General features: G+C 39.1%; 1 protein-coding gene across 6 annotated transcripts in view; it reads left to right on the top strand.

Annotated features, from left to right (window-relative positions):
* C9orf72 (C9orf72-SMCR8 complex subunit) overlaps positions 1–26,235 on the top strand; it is a 42,581-nt gene extending 16,346 nt beyond the window's left edge. For 3 of the 6 annotated variants that reach the window (XM_082467592.1, XM_082467596.1, XM_082467595.1), the window contains 7 exons: positions 1,008–1,080; positions 2,845–2,961; positions 5,623–5,858; positions 8,230–8,287; positions 9,701–9,810; positions 9,916–12,540; positions 20,627–26,235. In XM_082467592.1, coding sequence (XP_082323718.1) covers positions 1,008–1,080; positions 2,845–2,961; positions 5,623–5,858; positions 8,230–8,287; positions 9,701–9,810; positions 9,916–10,102 — 781 coding nt within the window. In that variant the 3' untranslated portion in view covers positions 10,103–12,540; positions 20,627–26,235. The remainder of the gene's footprint in view (positions 1–1,007; positions 1,081–2,844; positions 2,962–5,622; positions 5,859–8,229; positions 8,288–9,700; positions 9,811–9,915; positions 12,541–20,626) is intronic. The other 3 variants (XM_082467593.1, XM_082467594.1, XM_082467597.1) reach the window with 3 other exon arrangements.
* The last annotated feature ends 1,124 nt before the right edge of the window (positions 26,236–27,359 follow it).

Raw genomic sequence — 27,359 nt, 5'->3', positions numbered from 1 at the left:
TTGTGGATAGACTTATTTCAGCCTAGAAAAGAAAATTATTCGTATTTGTACTGATCCTTTACAGCTTACAATAGGTTTTAGTGCTTAAAAGTGTGAGCTCTAAAACCAGACTTCCTAGCTTACTGCTGTGTAACCCTGGGCAAGCCACCTGAACTCTCTGCTTACTGCTTACTTCCTGGCAAGCCACCTGAACTCTCTGTGCCTCCATTACCTCATCTATAAAATGGGAATATTAGTAGTACCTACTTCATAGGATTGTTGTAAGCCTTGAGTGAGATAAATCATATTAAGCATTTAAAACAGTGCATGGCACATATAAGCACATAAGAATAGCTAATAGCTTACATTTTCTATTTATATTTCTTCTAAGAATGTGATAATAACAATAATAATAGCCAGTATTTATTGAGTGCCTATGTGCTAAGTCCCTTAACTAAGTACTGCGTCTACACGTATAATCTCATCTCCTACTTGAGTGTTTCTTTACAATTACAGATTATCACAAAATTTTATTTTAAAAAATAAGGAGTGAAAGAATAAAGTATTTGCTTTTATGTCTACAGTCTTCTCTTTTAGGTTCATGATGGAGTCTTAGAGGCGTGAGCTTGTTTAATCTCCAGGCCTCACATGGCTTGAATCAGGAGCTCTTTAGTCCTGACTCTGCTCAGGGTCAGCCATTCATGTTACTTTCTATCCCATTTGACTTAAAATTAACCACTTAACCTCTCTACACCTCAGTTTCTTCCACGATAAAATGGTAGTATTTTACTAACTGCATTGTTTTAACGTTCAAGTAGAATCTGTGAGAGGCATATGGTGGAAAATGCAAAGTACTATAGAAATAAAAGATGACATTATAATCAGAGCTTTGGTGTTCATCATGTAAAGCTATTCAGAGTTATTTGACGCTCACTTGTCGTTATTATTATTTTTTTTAGTTTGTGAAATTGTTTTACACTCAGTGTTTTTAATCTTTTTTTTTTTTTTTTTTTTTTTTCAATTTATAGTGCCATCAGCTCCCACTTGCAGACGTGTGGCTGTTCTGTTGTAGTAGGTAGCAGTGCGGAGAAAGTAAATAAGGTAATTTATTTTATAATCCAGCAAATGATCTGACTTTTTTAAACTGCTAACATATTACGGATTGTAATTTAAAGGTTAGGTTGCAGTCAAGATGATCTAATAGTATAAGGAGGCAATATAATCTGACCAAATTACTGTGACACCCTGTGGCAAAAATGAGTTTAAAGTAAACTATTTGAATAGGAAGTCATTTATCAGTTTCATTGTGATAATTCATAAATACTAGTCTCAGTACTGTATAAATGGTTTTGAGAATACTTTAAAATCAGATGTTTTTAAAAATATTTGTCTTCTATTTCCTAATGTTATCTTTAATAAATGTGAAGATAGCCATGTACTTTTGGTACTAATTACAAAGAAATGATATCTGATCATTCATCTTGATTTCACTATCTTGCTTTTCCCCCTAAATCTATTCCTTTTGGGGACCTATTGCTATTTAGTGATCGATGGAGGTTATATCTTATTCAGTAACATTTGTGAGCATTTCTTTTAGTGCTATATGAGTTAATAAATAATTAATGAACAGTTACCTGTCCAAGCATTAGGTAATAAACTAAGGGATTTTGTACTTTTCTTCACTGATCATTAATTAGAGAGAGAAAAGTGCACATATCTATCAATTTAAACAAACCTAATTTTTCTAAGTTTTACACAGGAAATATATTAGGAATGATTATTTGCTTGACAAATATATTCATAATTTTTTTTTCTGTAATATAATAAGCTACCTTGTATAATTACTTGACCCTTGATTTACCAAAATTAAATTTCTGGTACAACCATTTATGACAGGTTAGCTTACCTCTGTTATTATATTACATCTAGTGACTTATTATTATTTCTGTTACCCAAGGAAGGTAGCTTTCAATTTGTGTCCTCCAAAGCCGTCAGGTTCCACAGGACCTTCCCAGTTGCTTCTTGGAGGGAGAAAGCCTCCATGGTTGGGGCTCTGTTTTGCAAACATTTTTCTCATCCCACATCCTCTTCTAGTTTAATAGCTTCTCTTTTATCTTTTCTCTTTTTAGTTTAAGAAAAGGTTGCCATCACTAGTTTGAAAACCACTGCTTTAATATAAAAACTCTGAATATAGTCTGAATTCCAAGGTAGTTAGATGGCTTTTTATTTTTCCTAATAGAACTATGATCAAATCCTGTTAGAATGATAGGTTTCTAATCCCCAACCAATGGCTAGCTTATTTTAAATTAAATTTGAAAGAATTAATTCTCATTCTGTTGAAGGAGTTAGACACTTAGATATTCATTGTAATGGGATTTTACATGTAGAACTATTAACAGAAGCCATAATTCTGCTTGATTTAACTGCATTTAGTTTTCTCGTCCAAACTGTTTACTTGTTTGAAACACACTTGTTGCTGGGTGGAGATACAATCAATAATTATATTAGGTCATTATTTCCTAATATAAGATTAGGAATAAGGGTTCCATGGTCAAGTAAGTTTGAGAAAGTCTGCATATTGTTTCAGTCACCTGGAGAGTCACAATATGTATTCAAATGTTAAAGGTTTTGAGATACCATACAGTAAATTTACTAACATTTCCCAAACTTACTTGACCACAGAATACCTATTTTAAGCAACAAGTGTGATATCCCATAGACTATTCCAGTTGACTATGGCATACTTATTTCTCAGAATAGATTTTATTGACAATAACAATTGAAATTTCTATTCAGATCTCTTTCATAAGCAAACCAGTGACCTTTTTACTTCATACTTTAATGCTAAAATATTTTCACTTACAGATAGTAAGAACATTATGCCTTTTTCTGACTCCAGCAGAGAGAAAATGCTCCAGATTATGTGAAGCAGAATCATCATTTAAATACGAGTCAGGGCTCTTTGTACAAGGCCTACTAAAGGTATAGTGTCCATTTATCACAGGTGAACCCAATTTTTTTAAATCATTTTTGAGAATCTTTATACATATATTTTGAACATTAGCATTTAATGTGTCTCATGTTTATATGCCAAGGAGCTGACTTCCTTTACACATGTCTGAACATGGAGTATATGTCATATGAATTTATAGTTAGTATCAGTGAAACATCACAGAATAGCTTTCTTTGTGTTTCTCTCTGGTTTCCTGTAGCTGCCTGTCTGGCCTCAGGATTTTTTTTTTTTTTAATATGTGCTTGAATCAAGTTCCATAACTAAATGGGAACATTTCTTTTTTACTGAATGGATTTGAATTTTGATGTTACCATTTTATGTTTAAAGTACCATATTCATTTATTGAAAAAATGTTAAGCTGCTTCCTATCTTGAAACAGTGTACAGGACTCGAGCAATTCCTGGATGTATGTGTGTGTGTGTGTGTGTGTGTGTATACACACACACATATATACATAAGAAAAAATTATTTTATATTTTTCCTTTATTTACTTGAGTCTGCTTTTCAAGGAGCAAAACAGATAAATATAAATTAGCAATTATTTTCAATAATTATGGGGAATTGTTATTCACTTTATTGAATCTATTATTGATGTTTCAATTATAGTCAAAGGTGTGAAGAAGTAGATTTCCTAATGGCTATGTGAGTCTCTCAGAGTGAATACTTTCTTGAGGATATAGGCATAGTAAAATGAAAGAAAAAAATACTAAAAATTGTTGCAAATAAAAATTATTTTCAGCTTTTACATTTTCAATAATGTGCGTGCTCTGAGCTGAGAATAATAGTGTTTAAATACAGAAACTACTTAAGAGGAACTCATTTTTGATTTGAATTGTACAAATCTGAAAATTAGAACTTCTCCTATCAAAGGCGTAATAAGGTACTTAGTACTTTTATTTCCTCAGCATCATCTCATTTATTGTATAATTTTATCCCTAAAAGGGACCTATACCAAATGCATAGTGGAAAACTTGAAACTATAATTTAATGAAAAAATATTTGTTAAGAGTTTTCCACGCCAGTTTAAATTGTATAGCTTTCCAGAGAATACTTTGACATTATAACAGTAGGTACTTGTTATATGGCAGCTGGCTACCCAACTGACTATACCTGGAAAGAAGTACATTTTTTACTTACTATAAAAATACATATTCATTGAGACTTAACAGAATATATGAATAATCAAGAAGAATGTAAAAAGCCACTTGTAATCTCATAATCCAATGAATAAGCCCTGTTAATATTTGGCATATTTCTTTCTGATCTTTTTTTCTTCTGTTAGTGTTTTTTTCATATCTTCCCCTCCCCCCAAAAAAATTAAATTATACTTTACATGTTTTAACTTCCTTTTTCACAGTGTATTGTGAACATCTTTCAATATCAACACATAAACATTGGCAACTTAATTTTTAGCAGCTAAACAATAAACCATTTTTATTTATTTAATCATTTCTCTTTTTGGATACTTAGGTTGTTTCTGGCGTTTTACCGTCTAACCCAGTGCTGTAACACACACATCACTGGAATTTGGCACACAATCATGATTCATTTTCCAGGATAAATTTCTAGAGCTGGATTTGCTAAGTTAAAGCCAGTTTTTTTTTTTTAATTAAAAGATAGTTCTTCATATCTTTTGGCGTAAAAGACAGTAAATTTTCTTTTTCTGGGGTTTTATCTTGTTCCTTCATCTGGTACATAGTCCTCTGCCTTTTCATCTTGTCTTTCTGTGAATGTGGTTTTTGTTCCACAGGCTGCAGTGTTGTAGTTCTTCTTGCTTCTGCTGTCTGCCCTCTGGTGGATGAGGCTATCTAAGAGGCTTGATGGGAGGGACTGGTGGTGGGTAGAGCTGGCTGTTGCTCTGGTGGGCAGAGCTCAGTAAAACTTTAATCCACTTGACTGCTGATGGGTGGGGCTGGGTTCCCTCCCTGTTGGTTGTTTGGCCTGAGGCAACCCAGCACTGGAGCCTACCCGTGCTCTTTGGTGGGGTTAATGGCAGACTCTGGGAGGGCTCACGCCAAGGAGTACTTCCCAGAACTTCTGCTGCCAGTGTCCTTGTCCCCACGGTGAGCCACTGCCACCCCCCGCCTCTGCAGGAGACCCCCCAACACCAGCAGATAGGTCTGGTTCCGTCTCCCCTGGGGTCACTGCTCCTTCCCCTGGGTCCCGACGCACACACTACTTGTGTGTGCCCTCCAAGAGTGGAGTGTCTGTTTCCCCCAGTCCTGTCGAAGCCCTGCAGTCAATTCCCACTAGGCTTCAAAGTCTGATTCTCTAGGAATTCCTCCTCCCGTTGCCAGATCCCCAGGTTGGGAACCTGACGTGGAGCTCAGAACCTTCACTCCAGTGGGTGGACTTCTGTGGTATAAGTGTTCTCCAGTCTGTGAGTCACCCACCCAGCGGTTATGGGATTTGATTTTACTGTGATTGCGCCCCTCCTACCATCTCATTGTGGCTTCTCCTTTGCTTTGGATGTGGGGTATGTTTTTTGGTGAGTTCCAGTGTCTTCCTGTCGATGACTGTCCAGCAGGTAGTTGTGATTCTGGTGTTCTCGCAAGAGGGAGTGAGAGCACGTCCTTCTACTCCGCCATCTTGGTTCCTCTCTCAGTAAATTTTCTTTTCGTTTATAACAGGATTCAACTGGAAGCTTTGTGCTTCCCTTCCGGCAAGTCATGTACGCGCCCTATCCCACCACGCACATAGATGTGGACGTCAACACCGTCAAGCAGATGCCACCCTGTCACGAACATATTTATAATCAGCGTAGATACATGAGATCAGAGCTGGCAGCATTCTGGAGAGCCACTTCAGAAGAAGACATGGCTCAGGATACCATCATCTACACGGACGAAAGCTTCACTCCTGATTTGTATGTCATGCCCTGCTTTTTGATATTGTCATTAAGCAATATTAGACAACTGTATCTTTTATGAGTAGAAAGAAAACAAACAATTTGGTGTTTAAAAGGAAAGAAATATTACTAGGAGAATTATACTGGAAGAAGTATTTGGTTAATCAAGCATTTTTTCTTAAATGTCAGCTTTTCTTAATATAATTGTGTTTCCCATAAGATAGGTCAGAATAGTGCTTAAAAATAAGTATTTAAGTATTTATTTAACAAATGTATATTGAGCCCCTAGGTGCAGTGCTTGGTGCTAAGGTTAATAGTGGCCAACCAGACAGCCCCAGCTCCTTGCATTGCTTATAGACTAGTGTGTAAGAGTCATAAAAGACTTATTAACTAAACCTTATTAACTAAAGAGGTAATTCTAAGTCTGTTTTTCCTTGATATATAAATATAAAATATGGCAAAACTGTCAAAATATATTAATAGAGCATTCTTTTACTTTGCATTTTATATTGTGTTATTCATTTCTTACCATAAAGTCTGATCAGTAAATTAACAAGAAAAAAAGTAATGATAGTAACATGTTGAATGTGGACTCAACTAGAAAAAAAAAAAAGATGATAAATCTGAATTATAAAACACTTAAATGATGTTCTGAAATCAGGAAAAGAAATTGTAGTATACTATCATGGTTCTCTTTAATCAGTTTAAAGTTCCTGGCACATAGAATGTGCTCAATAAATGTTAACTAGTATATTACAGGTTTGAGTGTACAAGGCAGCAGTAAAATTGGAGCAAGCAACCCTGTCATGTGTCTTGAAGAAAAATTTTGAGCTGAGGCAACAGACATGTGAAGCACCAATAGTCAGACATAAGGTGTTGCCCAAAAGCATAGCAAGGAAACACTATGTCCAAGGGATCCCCAGCCTCATGTGTCTCTAGGTGCAGAAAGATGGCTTCATTAGGACCCAGCTTTTCCCAGCTCTCTGGTGTTCTTGTTGGGTCCTTTGAAAGATTTAGGGGAATTGGTTTAGAAAACAAATTGGTCAAAATAAGAATTTCAGGTCCCTAAGTTTTCACAAATAGGTAATTTTGGCACACGTGTCAAACTTCTCAAAATTAATCTGATCCTTCAAGCATTTTCTTCTTTCCTAAAGTGTTTGGGTTTTTTTTTTTTCTATTTTTTTGGTGGGTTCCTGGAGAGCGCTTTTGGGGGAATTTTTTAACACTTTGCTTCACCTGATTCACATATGACCAGTACAATCAATTTATGAAACAGATACGTTCAGAACACTAGACTTAAATAGCTGAATTCTCTCTCCAAAGCCAGAGAAAGGTTGTTGTCAGTGCTCACACTGGCCACCAGTTGGACAGCCAGTAATTGTGAAATGCTGATTTTTTTCCCCCTTCTGAGTTTCCTTCTTCTGTAGTAGGGAACACCCATCTCCTAAAACTAGGAAATTTTAGGTACTTTCCTATTACCTCTGCGCACACACCTCCTTCCCTGCTACTCCTGTCAGTTATATGATGATCCCTACTATTTTCAGTCTTTCTTTTCAGTTAAAAATTGCTTACCTTAGTAAATGTTATATTACCCTCTGACTTGAGTATAACCTAGCATCCCAGTAAATTCCTTAGGGAAGTAGAAGGCAAGGAAGGGGAAGGAAGAAGAGAAAAGATCAAAGGGGGTTGGGAAAGGGACAGTCTTTTTAAAGAACCTACTATATCCCAGGTTGTGTGGTAGATAAACATTATCTCAAGTGTGAATTACAACTTAACTTCTTACTCTGCTCATTGCCAATGTAGCTGACATTTTCTTAGGTAGCTGATTCATGTTACTTGCCAGATGATGGGCTTGTGGATACAAACCCAGTGGTCAAGATGTTGCAGATAATCATCTGTGTGTGTTCCTTAATCCCACTTGAATGTTACCCAGCATTCGTCCTCTTACCTTTTTTTCTTCCTAAACTACTTATTAGAAGTTATTAGTATGTGAAGTTAACCTTTTATTTTGTTTTGGTTTTTGGTAGTAGTGGTATGTGTTTATTTTTGTTGCTGTTCTATATTTTTGAGATGGCGGGATGGGTAATTATATTTATTAACCGCCTAAGGCTCGCGCTATTTTTTTATAATGTGTATGATAGATACATACATACCCTTCCTGGGACTGCTTATACTATTTGAGAGAAAATAATTACATTGTGGCCTGACAAACTCCAGTAATAGACAAATGTATCCTTGAGTTAAAATGAGTATGTATTTTATATTTTCAAATATATATATATCTAATTCTTATAAATATGTTTATAATCCCACTTCTAAGAATTTAATTTATTGGCTGGTATGAGAGGTTGTGGAAATCATTTCAACATTTGGCCTGTTTTTTTCATAGGAATATTTTTCAAGATGTCTTACACAGAGACACTCTAGTAAAAGCCTTCCTGGATCAGGTAAATGTTAAACCTGAGATTGTCAGAGTGAATGGTATGACATGTTTTCTTTTTCATTATATCCCACACTGCCTATACTATATATATAATTTAGAATTCAGTCCTTTTGTAGAGTCTCTGATCTTTCTAAAGTGTCAAAATTATTTTTCTTCTGAATTGTTAGAGGGGAGTAGCCTGTATATTAACAATTAAAGATGCAGCATCCCCCAGTTCAAATAATAAATGTTTTAATTCTAAGCACTAACTTATAACCCAAGGGTGTTTTCTTTTGGTAAGGGGGATATTGTACAAATGTTTATTTGCCTTAATTGAGCAAACAATGTCTTTAAAACTTATTTACATGATAGCATCTTTATTGTCTCATTCCTTTGAAAAAAATCTAGATTTTGAAGAAAATTTTAGATTATATGGGTCTTATTTCTTAAGATAACAGAGATTTGTCATAATTATCTTTCTGGGGATCAGGCCAAGAAACAGTGTCATAGATGCAGCTTTGAAATAACATAATTGTTAGGTTGACTAGGAATTTTGGATCCAGGTCTATGTGGTCTGTGACATATTACAAAGTTCACAGATAATCCCAAGTCATGTAATTCCATGCTTCCCAAGCAGAAATAAAATCCTTCTACCACTACACATGTACCCCCACCCCGCCAGAATAGAAAAATATGAATATCTCAAAACCATAGTCTAGGACTTCCCTGGTGGCGCAGTGGTAAAGAGTCCGCCTGCCAACACAGGGGACACGGGTTCGAGCCCTGGTCCGGGAAGATCCCACATGCCGCGGAGCAACTAAGCCCATGCGCCACAACTACTGAGCCTGCGCTCTAGAGCCCGCGAGCCGCAACTACTGAAGCCCACGCGCCTAGAGCCTGTGCTTCGCAGCAAAGACAAGCCACCACAATGAGAAGCCCACACACGACAACGAAGAGTAGCCCCCGCTCGCCGCAACTAGAGAAAGCCCGCGCGCAGCCACGAAGACCCAACACAGCCGAAAATAAATAAATAAATAAATAAATAAATTTATTAAAAAACAAAAAAAAAAAACCATAGTCTAAGCACGGCTCACCTCTGGTAGCTCCAATTTTATTTGAAGATGTGGGCAGAGAAAAGTTAAGTAACACAGCTAGAAGTAACTTATATCATGATTTTTAATGACAAATAAAATGAACACGGATATAGTCTAAGGCAGAAGGAAAAATTTGAGTCAATTCTTAAAGATAAAACAGAACTGTTAGATGACTCCCAGACCCATACCTCCGCCTCCTCCTGTGTGTCAGGGCGCATCTGTGGAAGTGGTTAGCTGCTCTAACGTGAGTTATCTGCCAGGCACTGTCAGCGCTGAGACAGAAACATGCTGTGTATAAGTAGAACGGGGCAAATTATTTATAAAAACGCTTCATTCTCCTGCAGGTCTTTCATTTGAAACCTGGTCTATCTCTCAGGAGTACTTTCCTTGCACAGTTTCTGCTCGTCCTTCACAGAAAAGCCTTGACACTAATAAAATATATAGAAGATGATACGTAAGTCAGACTCCTAAATGGAAGAAAAACCTTCATACGTTGCTTTTGTTTTGTTCCCTTTGGACATTTTCTGTGTTATAATTTCTTTTTTATTATTATTTGTAGGCAGAAGGGGAAAAAGCCCTTTAAATCGCTTCGGAACCTGAAGATAGACCTTGATTTAACAGCAGAGGGCGATCTTAACATAATAATGGCTCTAGCTGAGAAAATTAAACCAGGCCTCCATTCCTTTATCTTTGGAAGACCTTTCTATACTAGTGTCCAAGAACGAGATGTTCTAATGACTTTTTAAATGTGTAACTTGTTAATGTTGCGTCACGATCGTAATTGCTGGTAAAGTAGCTCCGTGGTATTGGGGAAACATGATTCCCTCGGGTTGTGGCCTAGAGTCCTACTCAGCAATGGTAGTTAGTTACACTGCAGTTGTCACAGAAAGCCTGTAAGGGGATGTTAGGTGCAGTTACAATAAATGCACCTTTTCCTGGATGTGCTCTCTTGGGAGACAGACGTATGTTTACAATTATAATAAATATTATTGGTATCTTTTAAAGATATAGGATATAAACTTGACCACAACTACTGTTTTTTTGAAACTTATGATTCATGGTTTACAAGTATCCAAGTGAAATCTGAGTTAGCTTTCACAGATATAATACTAGTTGACTTTCCATCTGTTGGTGTTCCTTGGTATGTGGGATTACTGTAATACTTTTACAATCAGCTAAAAATTAGAGCATTTAAATCGTTTCAGTTCCACAAAAGGAAGTTAGCTTGAACATAGGTTAAGTTTTAGAAAGAAAATATTGATCAGGCAGATGTTTTATTGAAATCAATTGTTCGATCCTACTTTGCAGACTTAGCCCTTGGGATTCAGTCTGTGTGGAAACGTCAGGCAGTATGTATAGTCCCGATTATGGTGAACCACAATCAGGGTGTTTTTCTGTTTGTTTGTTGAGCTCTGTCACAGAAAATGTAGAGAATTGGATTTTATGTTTCAGTAGTTATTGCCAACTTTTTTCAGTTAATTTTCATTATTTTTGAGCCAAATTGAAATGTATACCTCCTGTGCCTTTTTTTTTTCTTGGAAAATATAATCTCTTGGAAGAAGTTCAGATTTCACTAGTCACTCATTTTTTATCTTGTTTTCCTCTTGTATAGTCTTCCTCTGATTTAGCAATCATTATAACTCCGGGATTATTAAACGCAATAGAGAAATACTAACTAGTAAGATTTTTTTTCAGGAACAAGAATAGTATCTTCTTCCTTAAATTTCTGCCCGTGTTTTTGAAGTTGTTGCCACGTCTCTTTGCCTGCATGTAGGAGGACTAGCAGGAGAAACGTTACTGACATGCTGTTTTACTAGGTGCTACTTTGGCAGAACTAAGTGGTCAATTTCTTTTGTTTCCTTAATGTGTTTGGACCATTTTGCTAGCTATAAAATAACCAATTAACATAATTCTGTGCTAGAACAGTATTGACAAAATAGTATACACAAGCATAAAATATATTTTTATTTAAAACTGTGGAAGTAACATAAAAGGGAAAAAGTATTTATAAGAAAGGGATAAAAGTGATAGAGCCCCTCTGCTCTCACCCACCAAATTTAACCAAAACCAACATAGGTCCTAATAGCCTTTCACATCACTAATAAGAAAGGTGTAGACATCTCGATTTTTAGACACATACTCAACTAGATTGACAGATGCTCTGGCTCAGTCATGAAAAAATGTACAGATTCCACCTTGTTGAACCCTGTATTCAGTGCTATTTACATGATAGATTATTTAAGTGCTAATTATTTTCTTTTGCTGATTTATTGTACCATTGTATGGGATGCAAGTTGTACAGTGAAATAAGTTATTAAAGCATGTGTGCACATTGTTATATATCTTTTCTCCTAGATGGAGAATTTTGAATAAAATATCTTTGAAATTTTATGTCTTTCGGTTATTTGCTTAGAAAAGCAGTGCTATGATATTGAAAGACTGATTGGCTTCCTGCTCTGCTGACATTCATGTTGTATCTAAACAATTTTTTTTATTGATTTTCTCTTTTGAAAGAAAATACATTTAAAGGTTCTATGTGATGCTGGAATCATATGTGGTTTGATTGTTTTGTTTTTTATTTTTTTGTCTGCTTAACTCCCAGGACTGCATTTTGATTTTTTAATTTCTATATTAATATATCAGATATAAGATAATGCTTGTGTAAATTCTTTTTTTTTAATTATTGTTATAATAATATTAATACAACCTAAGTTGAAGTTATTCCTTCCAGGTCCCCAGTATAGATGACCAGTATGAAAGTGAAAGTGTGAGGAATCTAAACCCCTTAATTTGGAAAACAAATAAGATTGACACTTTTACTCCAGGAAAACAAAATTAATTCATAAATGTAATAGTTGAGTTGAAAGGTTTCTCTAGAAGAAGACTGATTCATTGCATTGCTAAGATTCTCAAAGAAGAAACCCAGACTTCATATAATGCCGGAAATTAAAAATGAGACCTCTATGGTCTATTTCTGTAATGCTGCAGGTCAAACAGGAAGACAGTGAATGTCACTCTTCTCTAATACTATTTTGGTTTTTACATGGAATTGTACAAATTGATACTTCTTGTGTGATCTGCAGGGTGCAGGTTAAAGTACCAAAAGCAGTTCACCACCCCGACGTGACACACACTATCCACTGGACTTTCTTGAATCTATCATCGCAACAACACTATGAGGCAGGTATGCTTAATTCCATTTTACAAATGAGGAGACTAGAGCTTAAGGAAGTATTATACATAGCCTGTGGTCACTCAGTTGGTTAAGCTGGATTTCATCCCAAACAGTTATCAGAGTTGTCCTGTGGCACAGCTCCTGGGACAGTTCCTCCATGTAGCAGGTACTCAATGCTGTTGAATTGGAGGGAGGGGAAGGAAGCAAGTATTACATACAGGCTTACTAGCACTCTGCAGTGCCCAAGTGTGATTCCCTGCTTTGCTACTTGGAGAAGTTACTTAACCTCTCTGAGGCTCATTTGTTAAATATTTGAAATGAGGACACGATGATAACCTCATGATTGTTAAGAGGACTTAAATGAGGGCTTCCCTGGTGGCGCAGTGGTTGGGAATCCACCTGCCAATGCAGGGGACACGGGTTTGAGCCCTAGTCTGGGAGGATCCCACGTGCTGTGGAGCAACTAAGCCCATGTGCCACAACTACCGAGCCTGTGCTTTAGAGCCCGCGACCCACAACTACTGAGCCCGTATGCCACAACTACTGAAACCCACGCGCCTAGAGCCCGTGCTCCACAACAAGAGAAGCCACCACAATGAGAAGCCCGCACACCGCAATGAAGAGTAGCCCCCACTCGCCGCAACTTGAGAAAGCCCACGCGCAGCAACAAAGACCCAACACAGCCAAAAATAAATAAAAAATAAATTAAAAAAAAAAAAGAGGACTTAATGAGACTATGTAAGGTACTTAGCTCAGTACCTGATGAGTGTTTCATATGCTCTTTTACCTAATCTGACAATCATTACCATTTAATCAGGATGTGTAGAACATATACATTTAATGTAATTATTGATATGGTTAGATTCAATCTATCATCTTGCTATTTGTTTTCTATTTGTTCCATTTGTTCTTTGTTCTTTTTTTCTTCTTTTTCTACTTTCTTTTAGATTGAGTATTTTTTTCATGATTCCATTTTATGGCTTTTGTTGGCTTATTAGTTGTAACTCTTTTATTTCAGTGATTGCTTTAGGGTTATAGTATATACATCTTTAACATACCCGTCTACATTCAAGTGATATACCACATGATGTACAGTTTAAGAACCTTACAATGAAAGACTTCTATTTCTCTCTTCTTCCCTTTGTGCTGTTGGGGCCTCACATTCTACATCTACATATGCTACAAGCTTCACACTTACTATTTTTGCTTAAACAGTCAATTATCTTTTCAAGAGATTTAAAGATGAATATTCTAAATACCCCAATTAAAAGGCAGAACTTGTCAGATTGGATAAAAAAAATAAGTTCCAACTATATGCTACCAACAAAAAACACATGTTGAAAATAAAGGACAGATTAAAAGTAAAAGGGTAGAAAAAGATATACCATATTAACACCAATCAAAAGAAAGCAGGAGTGGCTATATTAATAGCAGGCAAAGTGGTACAGATGAACCGGTTTGCAAGGCAGAAATAGAGACACAGATGTAGAGAGCAAATGTATGGACACCAAGGGGGGAAAGCAGCAGGGGGGGAGATGAATTGGAAGATTGGGATTGACATATATACACTAATATGTATAAAATAGATAACTAATATGAACCTGCTGTATAGTACAGGGAACTCCGCTGTACAGTAGAAACTAACAACATTGTAAGACAACTATACCCCAATAAAAACAAATTAAGAAAAAATCAGGCAAAGTAGACTTCAGAGCAATCCCTTTATCAGGGATAAAGATTATTTCATAATGCTAAAGGAGTCAAATTCAGCACGAGGACACAAAAATCCTAAATGCTTGTTCACCTAAAAACAGCTTCAAAATACTCGAAGTAAAAACTGATAAAACTGTAAGGAGAAATTGACAAATCTACAATTATAGTTGGAGATTTGAAAACCTCTTTCAATGTTTGATAGAATAAGAAGACACAGATTTTAGAGCTAGATTATGCATAGGCTCAATTTCAATGAAAGACTTAACAGGAAAAAAAAATCTTAGTAAGGATATAGAAGACTTGAACAAGACTATCAACCAACTTGATGAAAATGACATTTATAGAACATAGCCATACCCAACAACGGTAGATTACACATTCTTTTCAAGAGCACATGGAATGTGTACCAAGATAGACCACATTCTGAGCCATGAAACAAGTCTCCATAACATAAAAGGATTCAAGTCATGCAAAGTATGTTCTCTTGACCACAGTGGAAATAAATTAGAAATCAATAACATATATCTGGGAAAACCTCAAATAGTTGGAAACTAAATAGCACTTTTAAAAGATTAGATAATTTCTAAATCGTGTGTCTGGGGGATAAAAGGAAATGGATTGGAGAACAGAAAGGGATGTATCAGAATGTAGTGGAGTGATTTTTACGAAGACTGGAGCTCATCCTGCCTTTGATGTCTCCTCTCTGCAACCCATTCTTCATATTGATAACAGCATGATCCTTCTAAAATTAAATCTGATGATCACTTCTGTTTAGTGGCTGTACATCACTCACAAATTTAAGTCCAAAATCTTTGCAACACAGTTTCTGTTCATCCCTCTAACCTCACTTTTCACTGTCTTACTTCTAACTTCTTAGTACATTCTTTTGTTGTGTCTATTATACCATTTCTTTGCTTCTCTTTCTCCACCACTTAGGCTAGACAACAAGATACATGTCTTCTTCATTTTTGTATCTCAGTGTCTAGCATGGTATTGGGCACAAGGCATGCTTCTAAAAAAGTTACTTCAATGTATATAATGAGTTTATTAAATATTATTTTCTTTGTCCTCTCCAAAAAAATTAGTTCTTGCAAAATAAGGAAGTTGCTTTCTTTTTGTAATCAGAAGCTTTTTTTCCCCCAGAGAGTCCATTAAAACTCAGCCTATGCACGGCCCAGCTCTAAAATTTCAAAGATCTTAAGGCAGTGATTTTCAATCCCTTCAAAGTAGTAAGACCCTGTCATTTTCTGTTTCTGCATTTGTGTCTCACTATCTCATCTCTTGCTGAAATGTTCTTTTTAAATTAATAGCTTGATAAATTGCTAAGCAGTTGTCATCAGACCCATTAGGACAATGGTAAGTATCCATTTGTGGAACGTGGACATTCAAGAAATCTGATCCAGTATTTAGAAAATCATTCCTGAGCTCAGAGTTGGCTCAAACTGGCACCTTCTGGCATTTGCTTGTGGGTGGGGAATGTGGAATGCTTTGAAAGCTGAATGGATTTGTCAAGTTTTAAAACTCCCTTGTGGCTAAAGGAAAACAGCATTCATTGTTTCAAAACACCATTGTTTGTTTTTTCTGCTTTTCTGTTCTTTGGAACCTGAATCTGCAAAAACGTTCACACCCAGCATTTTGTTTCATGTACCTCTTCTACTACATTTCTAGAGGACATGAGTGTCATGGAAACCTTTTTTTGTGATTACAGTGTTCAGAGCAAATTGAAAAACTCCGTTTTAATGCTCATACTGAATTTTATGGGAAAAGACACTATAGCTGTCATTGTAGGCAGAGAGTAGAGTTGATAGGAGCGTGAGTCCTGGAACCAGACCTCAAGGCTCAAATCCCTGTTTTTCCACTTCTTGGCTATGTGACCTTGGGCAAGGTATTGAACGTCTCTGTGCTACCTCAATATCCTCCTCTATTCCATAGGAATAAAAGAACCTACATCATAGGGTTGTTTGAAAAAATAAGTGGGTTGATACATGCAGAACGCCTGAAAGGGTAACGGGCACAGAGCAAGTGAACAATAAAATCTAGTTGCAGCTGTTGTCAATGGTATCCGTGTCATTATCAGCATCATTAAGCAACTGAATATAAAGTTCCCATATCTGATTCTTAAACCACAACAATTCTACAGCTGTGATTCGAGGTGATACCACCTCAGTAGCCAGATTATCTTATTAGTGTGAACCCATCACTGCCTGATCGCACAGAGCAGAGCATCGCCCACGGAGAAGGTCATTCTCGGCCATGAAAGGTACTATCCGGACGATTCACCCTGTTTTTCAAATCTCTCCGCTCTAGTTCCACTGCCGTTATTTCTCATCCACATTAAATCAACAGCTCCCCACTTCTGATCTTTTCACCCATTAACCACCCTCCTTTCCATGCCCTTCCCCCGCCCCAATCCGTTTTCTCCACAGAAGGCAGAGTGATCTTTCTAATATCATCTCCTCTTTGACCTCACTCGCTTGCTTTAAAAAAACCCTCCGGGACAAGCTTTGACACAATGTAAGGCCTGCCATCCTTGGGTGAAGCACAAGGGCCTTTGGGATCTGACCGCAGCAAACCTCTCCACCCTTCTCTCTCACCACTCATCCCCTCATTCAGGGGCCCTGATGAAGTTTGTACTTCCCCACCCACCTTCCTCTCATCACTGCTCTCCCTGCCTGGAATACTCACGCCCTTCACCTGGATGAACTTACTTGTCCGTCAGGATTTACCTGTGGCTGGTGTCCTGTTTTAGCAGTCCCTTCCCTCAAGTTTGGATTTAAAGCCTCCAGACTTTAAGCTCCTTGAGGCAAGGACCATGTCTGTGCACTAGGTTACACCTAATTGCCTGGCACTTAATACATTTATTAACTATATGTTGAGTTAGTTACCCTTCGTTCAGGGCTCTTGTAGGTCTCTATGCCTATAGGCCTAGCAAAACACTTAACTCATTATTATCACCATTATCATGGTTTTGTTTGTCTCCATTAGACTGTGAGCTTCACACACGAGGTTGGGTCCTTGTCTTATACATCATTGTGTCCCCAGCTTCCAGCGTAGTGCCTGCCATGAAACAGGAACTCAGCAAGTTCTGAAAGAATGAATGGTATCCACATACCGTTAATCTCAGTTTTGAAGTTTCTCCAAATTCTGAAGTAATGGAATTTATGGACCCCTCTTGGCAGTTCTTGGGTGTTATCCCAATGATACCACTGACATTTTAAGCAAAAGTTTGTACATATGTATATTTTTCTGGGTGGTGGGGTCATAGCCTTCATCAGATTCTCAGAGGGGTTTCTGATTCCCCTCAAAGGTAGGAATCTATGTCCTAAAGAGTTATATGTAAAAACCAGTTGTGAAATAAAATGTTTGCAAGGAATCAAAACTACAATGTGTGTACTACCTCACACCGATCAGAATGGCCACCTTTTTCTTTTCTTAAAGTATTTATTTATTTATTTATTTATTATTATGGCTGTGTTGGGTCTTCGTTTCTGTGCGAGGGCTTTCTCTAGTTGCGGCAAGCGGGGACCACTCATCATCGCGGTGCGCGGGCCTCTCACTATCGCGGCCTCTCGCTGCGGAGCACAGGCTCCAGACGCGCAGGCGCAGTAATTGCGGCTCACGGGCCTAGTTGTTCCGCGGCGTGTGGGATCTTCCCAGACCAGGGCTCGAACCCGTGTCCCCTGCATTGGCAGGCAGATTCTCAACCACTGCGCCACCAGGGAAGCCCTTTTCTTTTTTTTAATTTATTATTTAGGCTCTGCCGGGTCTTAGTTGCAGCATGCGGACTTAGTTGTGGCATGCATGTGGGATCTAGTTCCCCAACCAGGGAATGAACCTGGGCCCACTGCACTGGGAGCGTGGAGTCTTACCCACTAGACCACCAGGGAAGTCCCCAGAATGGGCATCTTTAAAAAGTCTACAAATAACAAATTCTGGAAAGAGTGTGGAGGAAAATGGAACTCTCCTACACTGTTGGTGGAAATGTAAATTGGTGCAGCCACTATGGAAAACGGTATGGAGGTTCCTCAAAAAACTAAGAATAGAGTTGCCATATGATCCAGCAATTCGTCTCCTGGCCATATATCTGGACAATACTATAACTCAAAAAGATACATGCACCCGTATGTTCATAGCAGCACTATTCACAATAGCCCCAAGACATGGAAACAACTTAACCATCCATCGAAAGATGAATGGATAAAGAAGATGTGGTATATATATATATACATATATATATATATATATATATGTATATATATATATATATATATATATACACACATATGAATATTACTCAGCCATAAGTAAGAATGAAAATACCATTTGCAGCAACATGGACGGACCTAGAGATTACCATATTAAGTGAAGTAAGTCAGAAAGAGACAAATACCATATGATATCACTTATATGTGGAATCTAAAATATGACACAAATGAACTGATCTATGAAAGAGAAACAGACTCACAGATACAGAGAACAGACTTGTGGTTGCCAAGGGGGAGGGATGGATTGGGAGTTTGGGGTTAGCAGATGCAAACTCTTATATACAGGATGGATAAACAACGAGGTCCTACTGTATAGCATGGGGAACTATATTCAATATCCTGTGATAAACCATAATGAAAAAATATGAAAAAGAATGTGTGTATTTATATATTACTGAATCGCTTTGCTGTACAGCAGAAATTAACACAACATTGTAAATCAACTATACTTCAATAAATTTTTTTTAAAAAAAGGAAAGAAGGAGAGAAAAAGCATGCACGCACAAAAGATGTTTCCAAGGTAGTCTGATGAATAAGCCCATGTGGCGCGAGGAGGTAGAGGGCTTGTGTCTCTACAGCCCCACCGCCTCGAGCAGTCTCCCTGCTTGCTGGACGGTGGAGGCTCCACCCGGCTGCAGCAGCTGTTTCTTGCCACGTGGATATCCACCTGAAAGCCCCCTCCCACACACCTGTAGGAGCAGTTTGAGACTCATTTGCAGGACCTTCTCAGTTCTGGAAGCATCAAGGATTTCAGCCCCGGGACCAGCACCACTCAGTATTTCAACCTAGCATTCAGGGAGAAGAGGCTTTTCTGTTCAAAGCTGAGAACCTCCCTTGATTCACTTTGGCTAGACATTTTCTCTGGCTTCCATCAATAGACTCGGTATTTTTTTCTGGCCTAGACCCACACAAACAAGAGACTAGAGCTTCTCTAATAAGCTAAGGAAAAAGCACATTTTAAAAATAACTTGAGCAAATGAATTCATTCTGGTTAAAGCAACCCAGCTACATAACATAAACTAGGGTTTCGCAACAGCAGGTCCTAAAAACATAAACAACCCCAGAGTCCACGTGAGCCAAGCCATTTGCTGAACAGAAAGAGTCCCTGGCCCAAATTCTTCCAGAATAAAAAATACCTTATAAAAGTAGGAGTCGATGGCCATGATGTGAAAAAAAAAGGGGGGGGGAGGTGGGAGGGGTGGGAAAATGAGAAAGTCTCATGACTAGATACCCAAAATGCCGGCTTTCCAAACCAAAAGCTAGAATGATGAGGGATTGGGGGGCAGGGGGTGAGTACAGCCTGTGCCTCAGGCCCTTGCTCAGACCCTACCAGGACCCTGCCTTCCCTAGGGAAAGTCAGAGGCTATTCACTCTCATGAAGTCAGAGGAAGACCCTGCAGGTTTTACCATGTGTTCTGTTGACAAGATAATGGTTCCACTGAAACTGTAATAACATACTGGCCAAAGAAGCCCATACTTTTTTTTTTTTTTTAGCCCATCCTTTTATAGTAACTTCATACCCAGCCTGAGTTTTTCGAGCATCATAATAATATGTTCTTTCTAATGAGACCCATACTGTTCTAATGAACTTATGTAGAGTTTCATCTCTGTTCTAGAACAATACTTGCTATAAATAATAAATACAGTGATCATCATTTTATATTTGAATAGCTCCCCTTCCAAAAAGAAAAAAAAAGTACTTTCTCATTTCTTAGTAGTAGTGAGGTCCTTTCTATGCTGGGAGCACAGTGCTAGAATCCACACCTTAGAACAGACAGAACTTGGAGAAATTCAGAGAAAGGGCACAGGAATCATTTTTAAAGACCAGAAAATGCAATTTATGGAAAAGGGTTAAAGAACTTGCTATTATTTGCAGTAAAACTTAATACTATATTTCAGGTATACAAAGGATCATGGTCAAATAAGCCACATTTATTGAGTAATGGCTACGTGCCAATTTCTCATTTAACCCTCCCAACGACCTTGGAGATAGAGTATCCCCAAGGTCCACCACAAGGACACTGAAACTTAGGTTAAATGATTGTCCAAATGTGATAGACATTTCTCACAAGTATTCTGCTTTTTTCTCTCTCTCTCTCTTTTTTCTCACCGAGAAGTTGGATAGTACTTTCCCCTTCCGTGGAACTCAGGCATGACCACCCGAATGGCCAATGAAATTTGAGCCAGAGACGTGTGTCGATTTCAGATGTAAGGTAAGAAAACCACTGTGAGCTTTGCCTCCTTTTCACTCTGTCACAGTGACCATTAACGTTCTGGAAATTCTCGGTCCTGCAGTGGGAGCCACGGGGGCAGAGCCCCCTCACCCAGCCCCATCCACCCAACATGAGCATGGTGCATGGGCAAGACATTAACCTTACAGTTTTAAGCTACTGAATTTGGAAGATTGTTTCTGCAGCAACACCTGTTAGACTTTGTCACCCAGCTGACGAGAACTTGACCTGCCTCTATTGCCCACAACTTATTTTAACTAACATGCTGTGCTACCTTCCAGGTAGAGAATGATGGTTGTGTCTTCTACCTGGTGTGAGGAGCAGGAAAAAAAGGTCATTATCTCCAATGATGGGAATTGAGATTCCCCAGGGCGCAGTCAAGACTGACAGATAAAGAGAAGTGAGGATAATTGGGGGAACTTCTATTGAAGATTTACTCAGAAGAGAAAAACAGTTAATGTTCTGATGTATTGTCTCCCAGGCATGTTGAATGAACACGTTGCATAGATTTTCACAAAGGAAGCTCTACTTAAGGGAAATTTTCCTAATAGAATTTCTGGCTTGGAATTGTTTACTCTGCTTCACGGTCTCTCTCTGGTTTAGCCTATTTTCTTACAGACCTCACAACGATAACCTTCTCCCTTACTAATCAGCACACAAGATGGTCTTCATTTCCAGTCTACCAGGAACCCAAGGATCTTGGTTGGGTCTCCCCCAGATCAGAGCCTGAGACAAGGACTCGAGGGCAGTCAGTTTATCTGGGAGGTGATTGCAAGAAGCAGGAATGAGAGAGCAGGCTGACTGAGAGAAGGAAGAGGAAAAGCCAATATAAAGCTGACTCATACCTACCATCCAAGGTCATTGTGAGGGTAAGAGGAGCTAATATAACTGAAAATGCCCAACACAGCTCCTAGCACATAATAGGCACTCAATAAATGTGAATCCCCTGCCCTCCACCTCCTGTGAAAGTTCTGGAGCTGTACTAGACACTGAGGCAAACCAGCTCTAAGGTCCTTCCAACTCTTCACTTGTGCTTTCCTTTGGGTTTCTGGTGAGAACTGTACCCCCAATCTGAGTAGCAATGAGGAACCACTTCAAGTGAAAACCTGATTTAGCATCTGCTGACATAAACAGAAAAGAACGCAGGAAAGCAAAAAGCCAAGGAAAGGGAATGAAAGTGTAATTCAATTTTATAAAAAAGGAGATTTGTTCGTCTGGAACGTTGGGTGGAAATCTTGCTGAGTGACCTAGCTGCCATAAATCCTCTCTGGAACAAAGTAACAAAGGAAGGAAGGGAAAGAAAGAAAGGAGGAAGGGAAGAGGGAGGGATAAGGGGGAGGGAAGTAGGAAAGAATAAATAAAAGAAAGAAGGAAGGAAATTATCCAGCAGGGACTCTGCTGAGAATTAGACCATAAGACTCAGGGACAGTTTAAAATGAAACTTTCCGGAAAACCTTTCAGAGAGATGTGTTTCCTCAGAAGAGCATCATCAGGGCTGTTCAATGCCCAGGGCAAGTCTCTTTCATATAATTGGACATGAAAACGATCACATTGGAGGTTGGCTGGAGGCCATTCAGAAATTAAATAATTATTCAACCCAAGGGGCTTTCCAAATGTTGATGTAGCTCCTTAGGAGGAAATTAATATTGAACAGTGTATCGTATCTAATTGGAATCTTGAGGAAATAGGGTCCTGAGTAGGTAAAACATCTGGGGGCTAACGTAGGGCAGGATGAGTGAGGCCCTCACTTTTGTGTTTTGCCTTAATTATGATGTAAAAAGGAAAATCTTGTTTATTTTTTATGCCAGGAGGGCAGGGATTGGTTGGGAGAGGTTCCTCCATGCACCTTCAGTTTGACAGTAGAAAGTTTACTTCTTTCATTTCTTTGCACAGATATGCAAGGAGAGCTGAATAGTCACAAACGGCTTCTTGGTTTGCCATACAGGGCAGTTGGGAGTTAATGACTGACTTATCAGCCATGGTAGTGGGTAGGCACTGAACACAAAGGTACGGTAGTGTTTTCCCCCCTTCAAGAGAAAGTCTATTTGAGACCCTTGCTATGTTCCTGTTTGGAAGAGGGAAGGGGGGTGTGATCAAGTTCGAAGCATCCATGACACAGCAGCCTCTTCTCTATCTTCCTATGCCCTTTTGTATGAATTACTGTGAGAGCACAACTTCCCAAATCCACTGAGCACACAACAGTCTGATTTTCCCACTTGAGAAAGGTACTCAAATCTAACTCTTAAATTGACTTTGGGGATCCAGACTATGTACGGTGTCTTCAGATAAGACTACGTTAGATGCTGGTGCTCCTGGCAACTCTCCCTCCTTGGAGCATATCTAAGCTGACCTGTTTAATGGTGAGACAGTTCCTCTCAATTACTCAAAGTGCTGAGGCCAACCGCGAATGTACCACACCTGGCTTGTGTCAGGCCAGAGCAAAAAACATCAAGCTTATCTCCTGAGAAGAGTTCCTCACTCAAGATACAAATGATTTAAAAAACCCCAAACCCACAGTCTATTAGGAAGATCTGAAAGAGTATTGGGTCACTGTGAAAAGTACAAACAGATCTTAAAACGAGAAAGAAAGATCACAGTCTCCTTTCAATAAAATTGATCTTAAAACGACTTGGGAAAGGATACGCACTCTTTTCATACGGAGTTGCAGGTAACTGTCCATTATGATTCCAAACTGCATCATTGTTTCAGCTACACTGATATAACTCTGAACAGTATCATAGGTTCTTCCCAGTCCTCAAACTATGACCTTCCTATGCCTCAGTCCCACTCCTATAAAATGGGGTTGGTCTAATGTGGATTTCACAGAAAATGACTATAGACATCTAGTGTCATTATAAAGATAACATGTGTAACATGGATTCTTGCCATGGTTTGAAATTGCTTGAAATATTGGGTTGGCCAAAAAAATTTGTTTGGGTTTGTCCATAAGATAGTATGGAAAAATCCAAATGAACTTTTTGGCCAACCCAATATATACATTGTTTGAATTACCATTATTTCAGTGCTTAGGAGGAGCCATGCACATTTATTTCTAGGACCCAAAGTTCATTAACATAAATGCTAGTATTACAGATCCCACAAAGTTCTGAGACAATCCCTCCAACCTTGTGACTAGTCAGAATTTTGAAAACAAAATCAAAGTAGGCAAGCCGGAAGTGGTCCTTACTTTTGATTTGTTACATAGACACTTAGATTTGCAAACTGTCATTGCTTGGGATGAAAGGAAAGACTCTGAGAACATCTACTGTTTGTTAGTAAGCTGCCTGTAATAATCTCAAATGGCGGCACAATGACACTGGGTAATCAGACTCAGCCAAAATGAATAGAATTTTCACAAAATTTTACCTCTCACCAGATCTAACTGGAGTAGCCCTTGAATTCTGAGTACTGCTCTCCAGAGCAACATGATTATGGGTCTAAGTTCATCAGTGACTAGGCAAACATGCTTTCTCCATTTTTACTCTATTGCAATCTGACTGTTATGACGTTGCTATGGTGACACCTTACCGATATCCCTTTGCTCTTTTGGTACCCTCTCAGAGGAAGCTGTGACGAAGTGGCTTGGCAACAGACTCTTTCTGGGACTTTCCTCACACGCGATTGAAGACCAGCAGGGCTTTCCTCTTACCAGGAATGTCTAAAGTGTGAACTGAAAATGAAAAATAAGTTGCACTGACTTGAGCAAGGAATGTGAATGTTACTCACCCTGTATCAACCTAACCAGAAATATTCTCTTTTTGTTCCCAATTCCAGGAGATGTCATCCCAAGGGACAGGGAGTCTTTTGGATTCAGTGAGGAATATAACACATGCTGGGTGCTGGGATCTCTTACCCTCATGGAGGAGGGGCTCCATGAGGGTGATGTGAGAACGACATGCTGGAAAGAAAAGAAGGTAGTGTTTTCGAGCACTTATCTGTCAGCACTTACAGTGACAGGCACTCTGCCAAGCACATTACATGCAACCCTTCACTGAGTCCATACGATTACTTATATTACTTACCCCGTTTTACAAAATGAAGTAGCTGACTCAGAGAGATTAGACACAGCTAATATGGATCTTTCAGACTCTGAAGACTATTCTCTTAATTACCATGCACCTTGTCTCTCTATAATTCATCCTTCAGATGATCCTGGCTTCTCTCTTTTTCCAAGAAAAGCTTGGAAGTGAGATTCATGAGTGGTCCCATCCAAATTCCTCAGTCTTGTCCCATAGGAACCTGGAGAGGAATATCTGAAACAGCCGAAAAGCTGACAACGTCATCTGGGACAAATGCACCCTTGTGGCCTTTTCCACTTAGGTATCAGGACACACAGAACACTAATGGTCATGAGACACAGAATCAATGTCCCAATTTTACTAGTTGTGTAATCTTGGGTGAGTCACTTAATTCTTCCAGCCTTCGTTACTTTATCTGTGAAATGCAAGTGGTGAAAACCATACTTGTCCGGAGGTCAGGAATGGCCGGTTGCTCTCATTATCCATTTTTGCCCTCTTTTAGAACCTTTTGAGTCTCAGATATTTGAGGCTGTGCCCTGGACTCAGATTTATAGGTCCATGATTGCCCTTTTATAAGGCAGCAAACAGAATCAACAGTCTAATGAAAACATTATGCTCAACGAGAAGTTCATTTTTCTCTTCTACTTGTTGCCTTTTGAGTTACAGCTTCAGACATTACTTTGGAAGCTCCTTGAGGTAATTTTTCTTCATTAAGAACTGTTAACAGAAATCATTAAATCCCTTTGCTCTCTAGCCTAGCTTTTGGGATCCCAGCCCTTATTCTCTAACTGCATGAAAACTAGATGTATCTTGGTTTCCAGAGCACACCTAGCATTTTCTCCCTTCTTGTGTCCTTACTGCTGTGGCTCCCTCTATCTGAAACAGCCTTTCCATCCGACTGCAGCAAGGTCCACCATCATAAGTGCAGCTCAAATGCCACATCCTCCCTGAAGCTCCCTACAATCAGCTCCACCCAGAATGAATCTATCCCATCTCTATGCTCCACAAAATCGTGTTGGCCTGTTCTATACTACCCACCCCCCCCCCATAGTCTTCTTTTAGTGCTGTTGCTATTTGTGTTTCTCTAGTCACTTTTACTAGATTGTAAGCATCTCGAGGGCAATAGCCAGGGTCTCCCATTGTCATGTGATAGTGGCAAGAGAGTGTGAGGGTTACGGCCATGGGCTTCGGTCACACTGCCCAGTCTAAAACCTGCCTACAGGGCTTCCCTGGTGGCGCAGTGGTTGAGAATCTGCCTGCCAATGCAGGGGACACGGGTTCGAGCCCTGGTCTGGGAAGATTCCACATGCCGCAGAGCAACTAGGCCCGTGAGCCACAACTACTGAGCCTGCGCGTCTGGAGCCTGTGCTCCGCAACAAGAGAGGCCGCGACAGTGAGAGGCCCGCGCACCATGATGAAGAGTGGCCCCCGCTTGCCGCAACTAGAGAAAGCCCTCGCACAGAAATGAAGACCCAACACAGCCAAATAAATAAATAAATAAATTTATAAAACCTGCCTACATGATGTACTAGCTACATGACCTTGGGCAAGTTAATTCAAACTTTTCTAGTCTATAATTTCCTCACCTGTACCTACCACATAGGGATCTTCTGAGTATTAAATGAGATATTCCATGTAAAGTGTTTAGCAAGTACCTGGCATACTGTAGGTGCTTAATAGATATTAAGTACTTGCAATGCCTACAGTGAGGTCTTTTCATTAATTATTTCAATATATATTTATTGAGTTCTGTATTAGTCTGTTTAGGCTGTTGCAACAAAATACCATACCACTGAATGACTTAAACAATAGACGTTTACTTCTCACAGTTCTGTAGGCTGAGGAGTCAAAGATTACAGTGCCAGACAATTTGATTCCTGGTGAGGAATCTCTTCTTGTCTTGCAGATGGCCCCTACTCACTGTTGTCCTCACATGGCAGAGAGACAGCAATCTCTGTCTTTTCTTTTTTCTTCATGTAAGCCACTAATCTCACTATGAGGGCTCATCTAACACTAATTATCTCCCAAAGACCACATCTTCAAATACTATCACATTGAGCATTAGGCCTTCAACATATGAATTGGGCGGTAGGTGGGGGGAGAGATGGGCACAGAGTGGGTGACAACAATTCAGTCCATAGCAAGTATCTATACATTTTCTATACTTTTATTGAGCTGGTCTAGGGATAAAGCAATAAACCAAACAGAATAAAAATCTTTGTCTCATGGAGTTTATATTCTACTGGAAAGAATAAGGCACTGTGTAGAGGGAATGATTGCTGTCGTAGATGTCCACATCCTCATCTCCCTAACCTGTGAATACATTACGCTACAAAGGGGAATTAGGTCGCAGGTGGAATTAACATTGCTAACTAGCTGACTTTAACATAAGAAGATAATCCTGGGGCTTCCCTGGTGGCGCAGTGGTTGAGAATCTGCCCGCCAATGCAGGGGACATGGGTGCGAGCCCTGGTCTGGGAAGATCCCACATGCCGCGGAGCAACTAGGCCCGTGAGCCACAACTACTGAGCCTGCGCGTCTGGAGCCTGTGCTCCGCAACAAGAGAGGCCGCGACAGTGAGAGGCCCGCGCACCACGATG

Source organism: Balaenoptera physalus (genome assembly GCF_965194825.1).
Source record: "Balaenoptera physalus genome assembly, chromosome: 7".
Lineage (NCBI taxonomy): Eukaryota > Metazoa > Chordata > Mammalia > Artiodactyla > Balaenopteridae > Balaenoptera > Balaenoptera physalus.
This window is presented reverse-complemented; position numbering and strand designations above follow the sequence as displayed.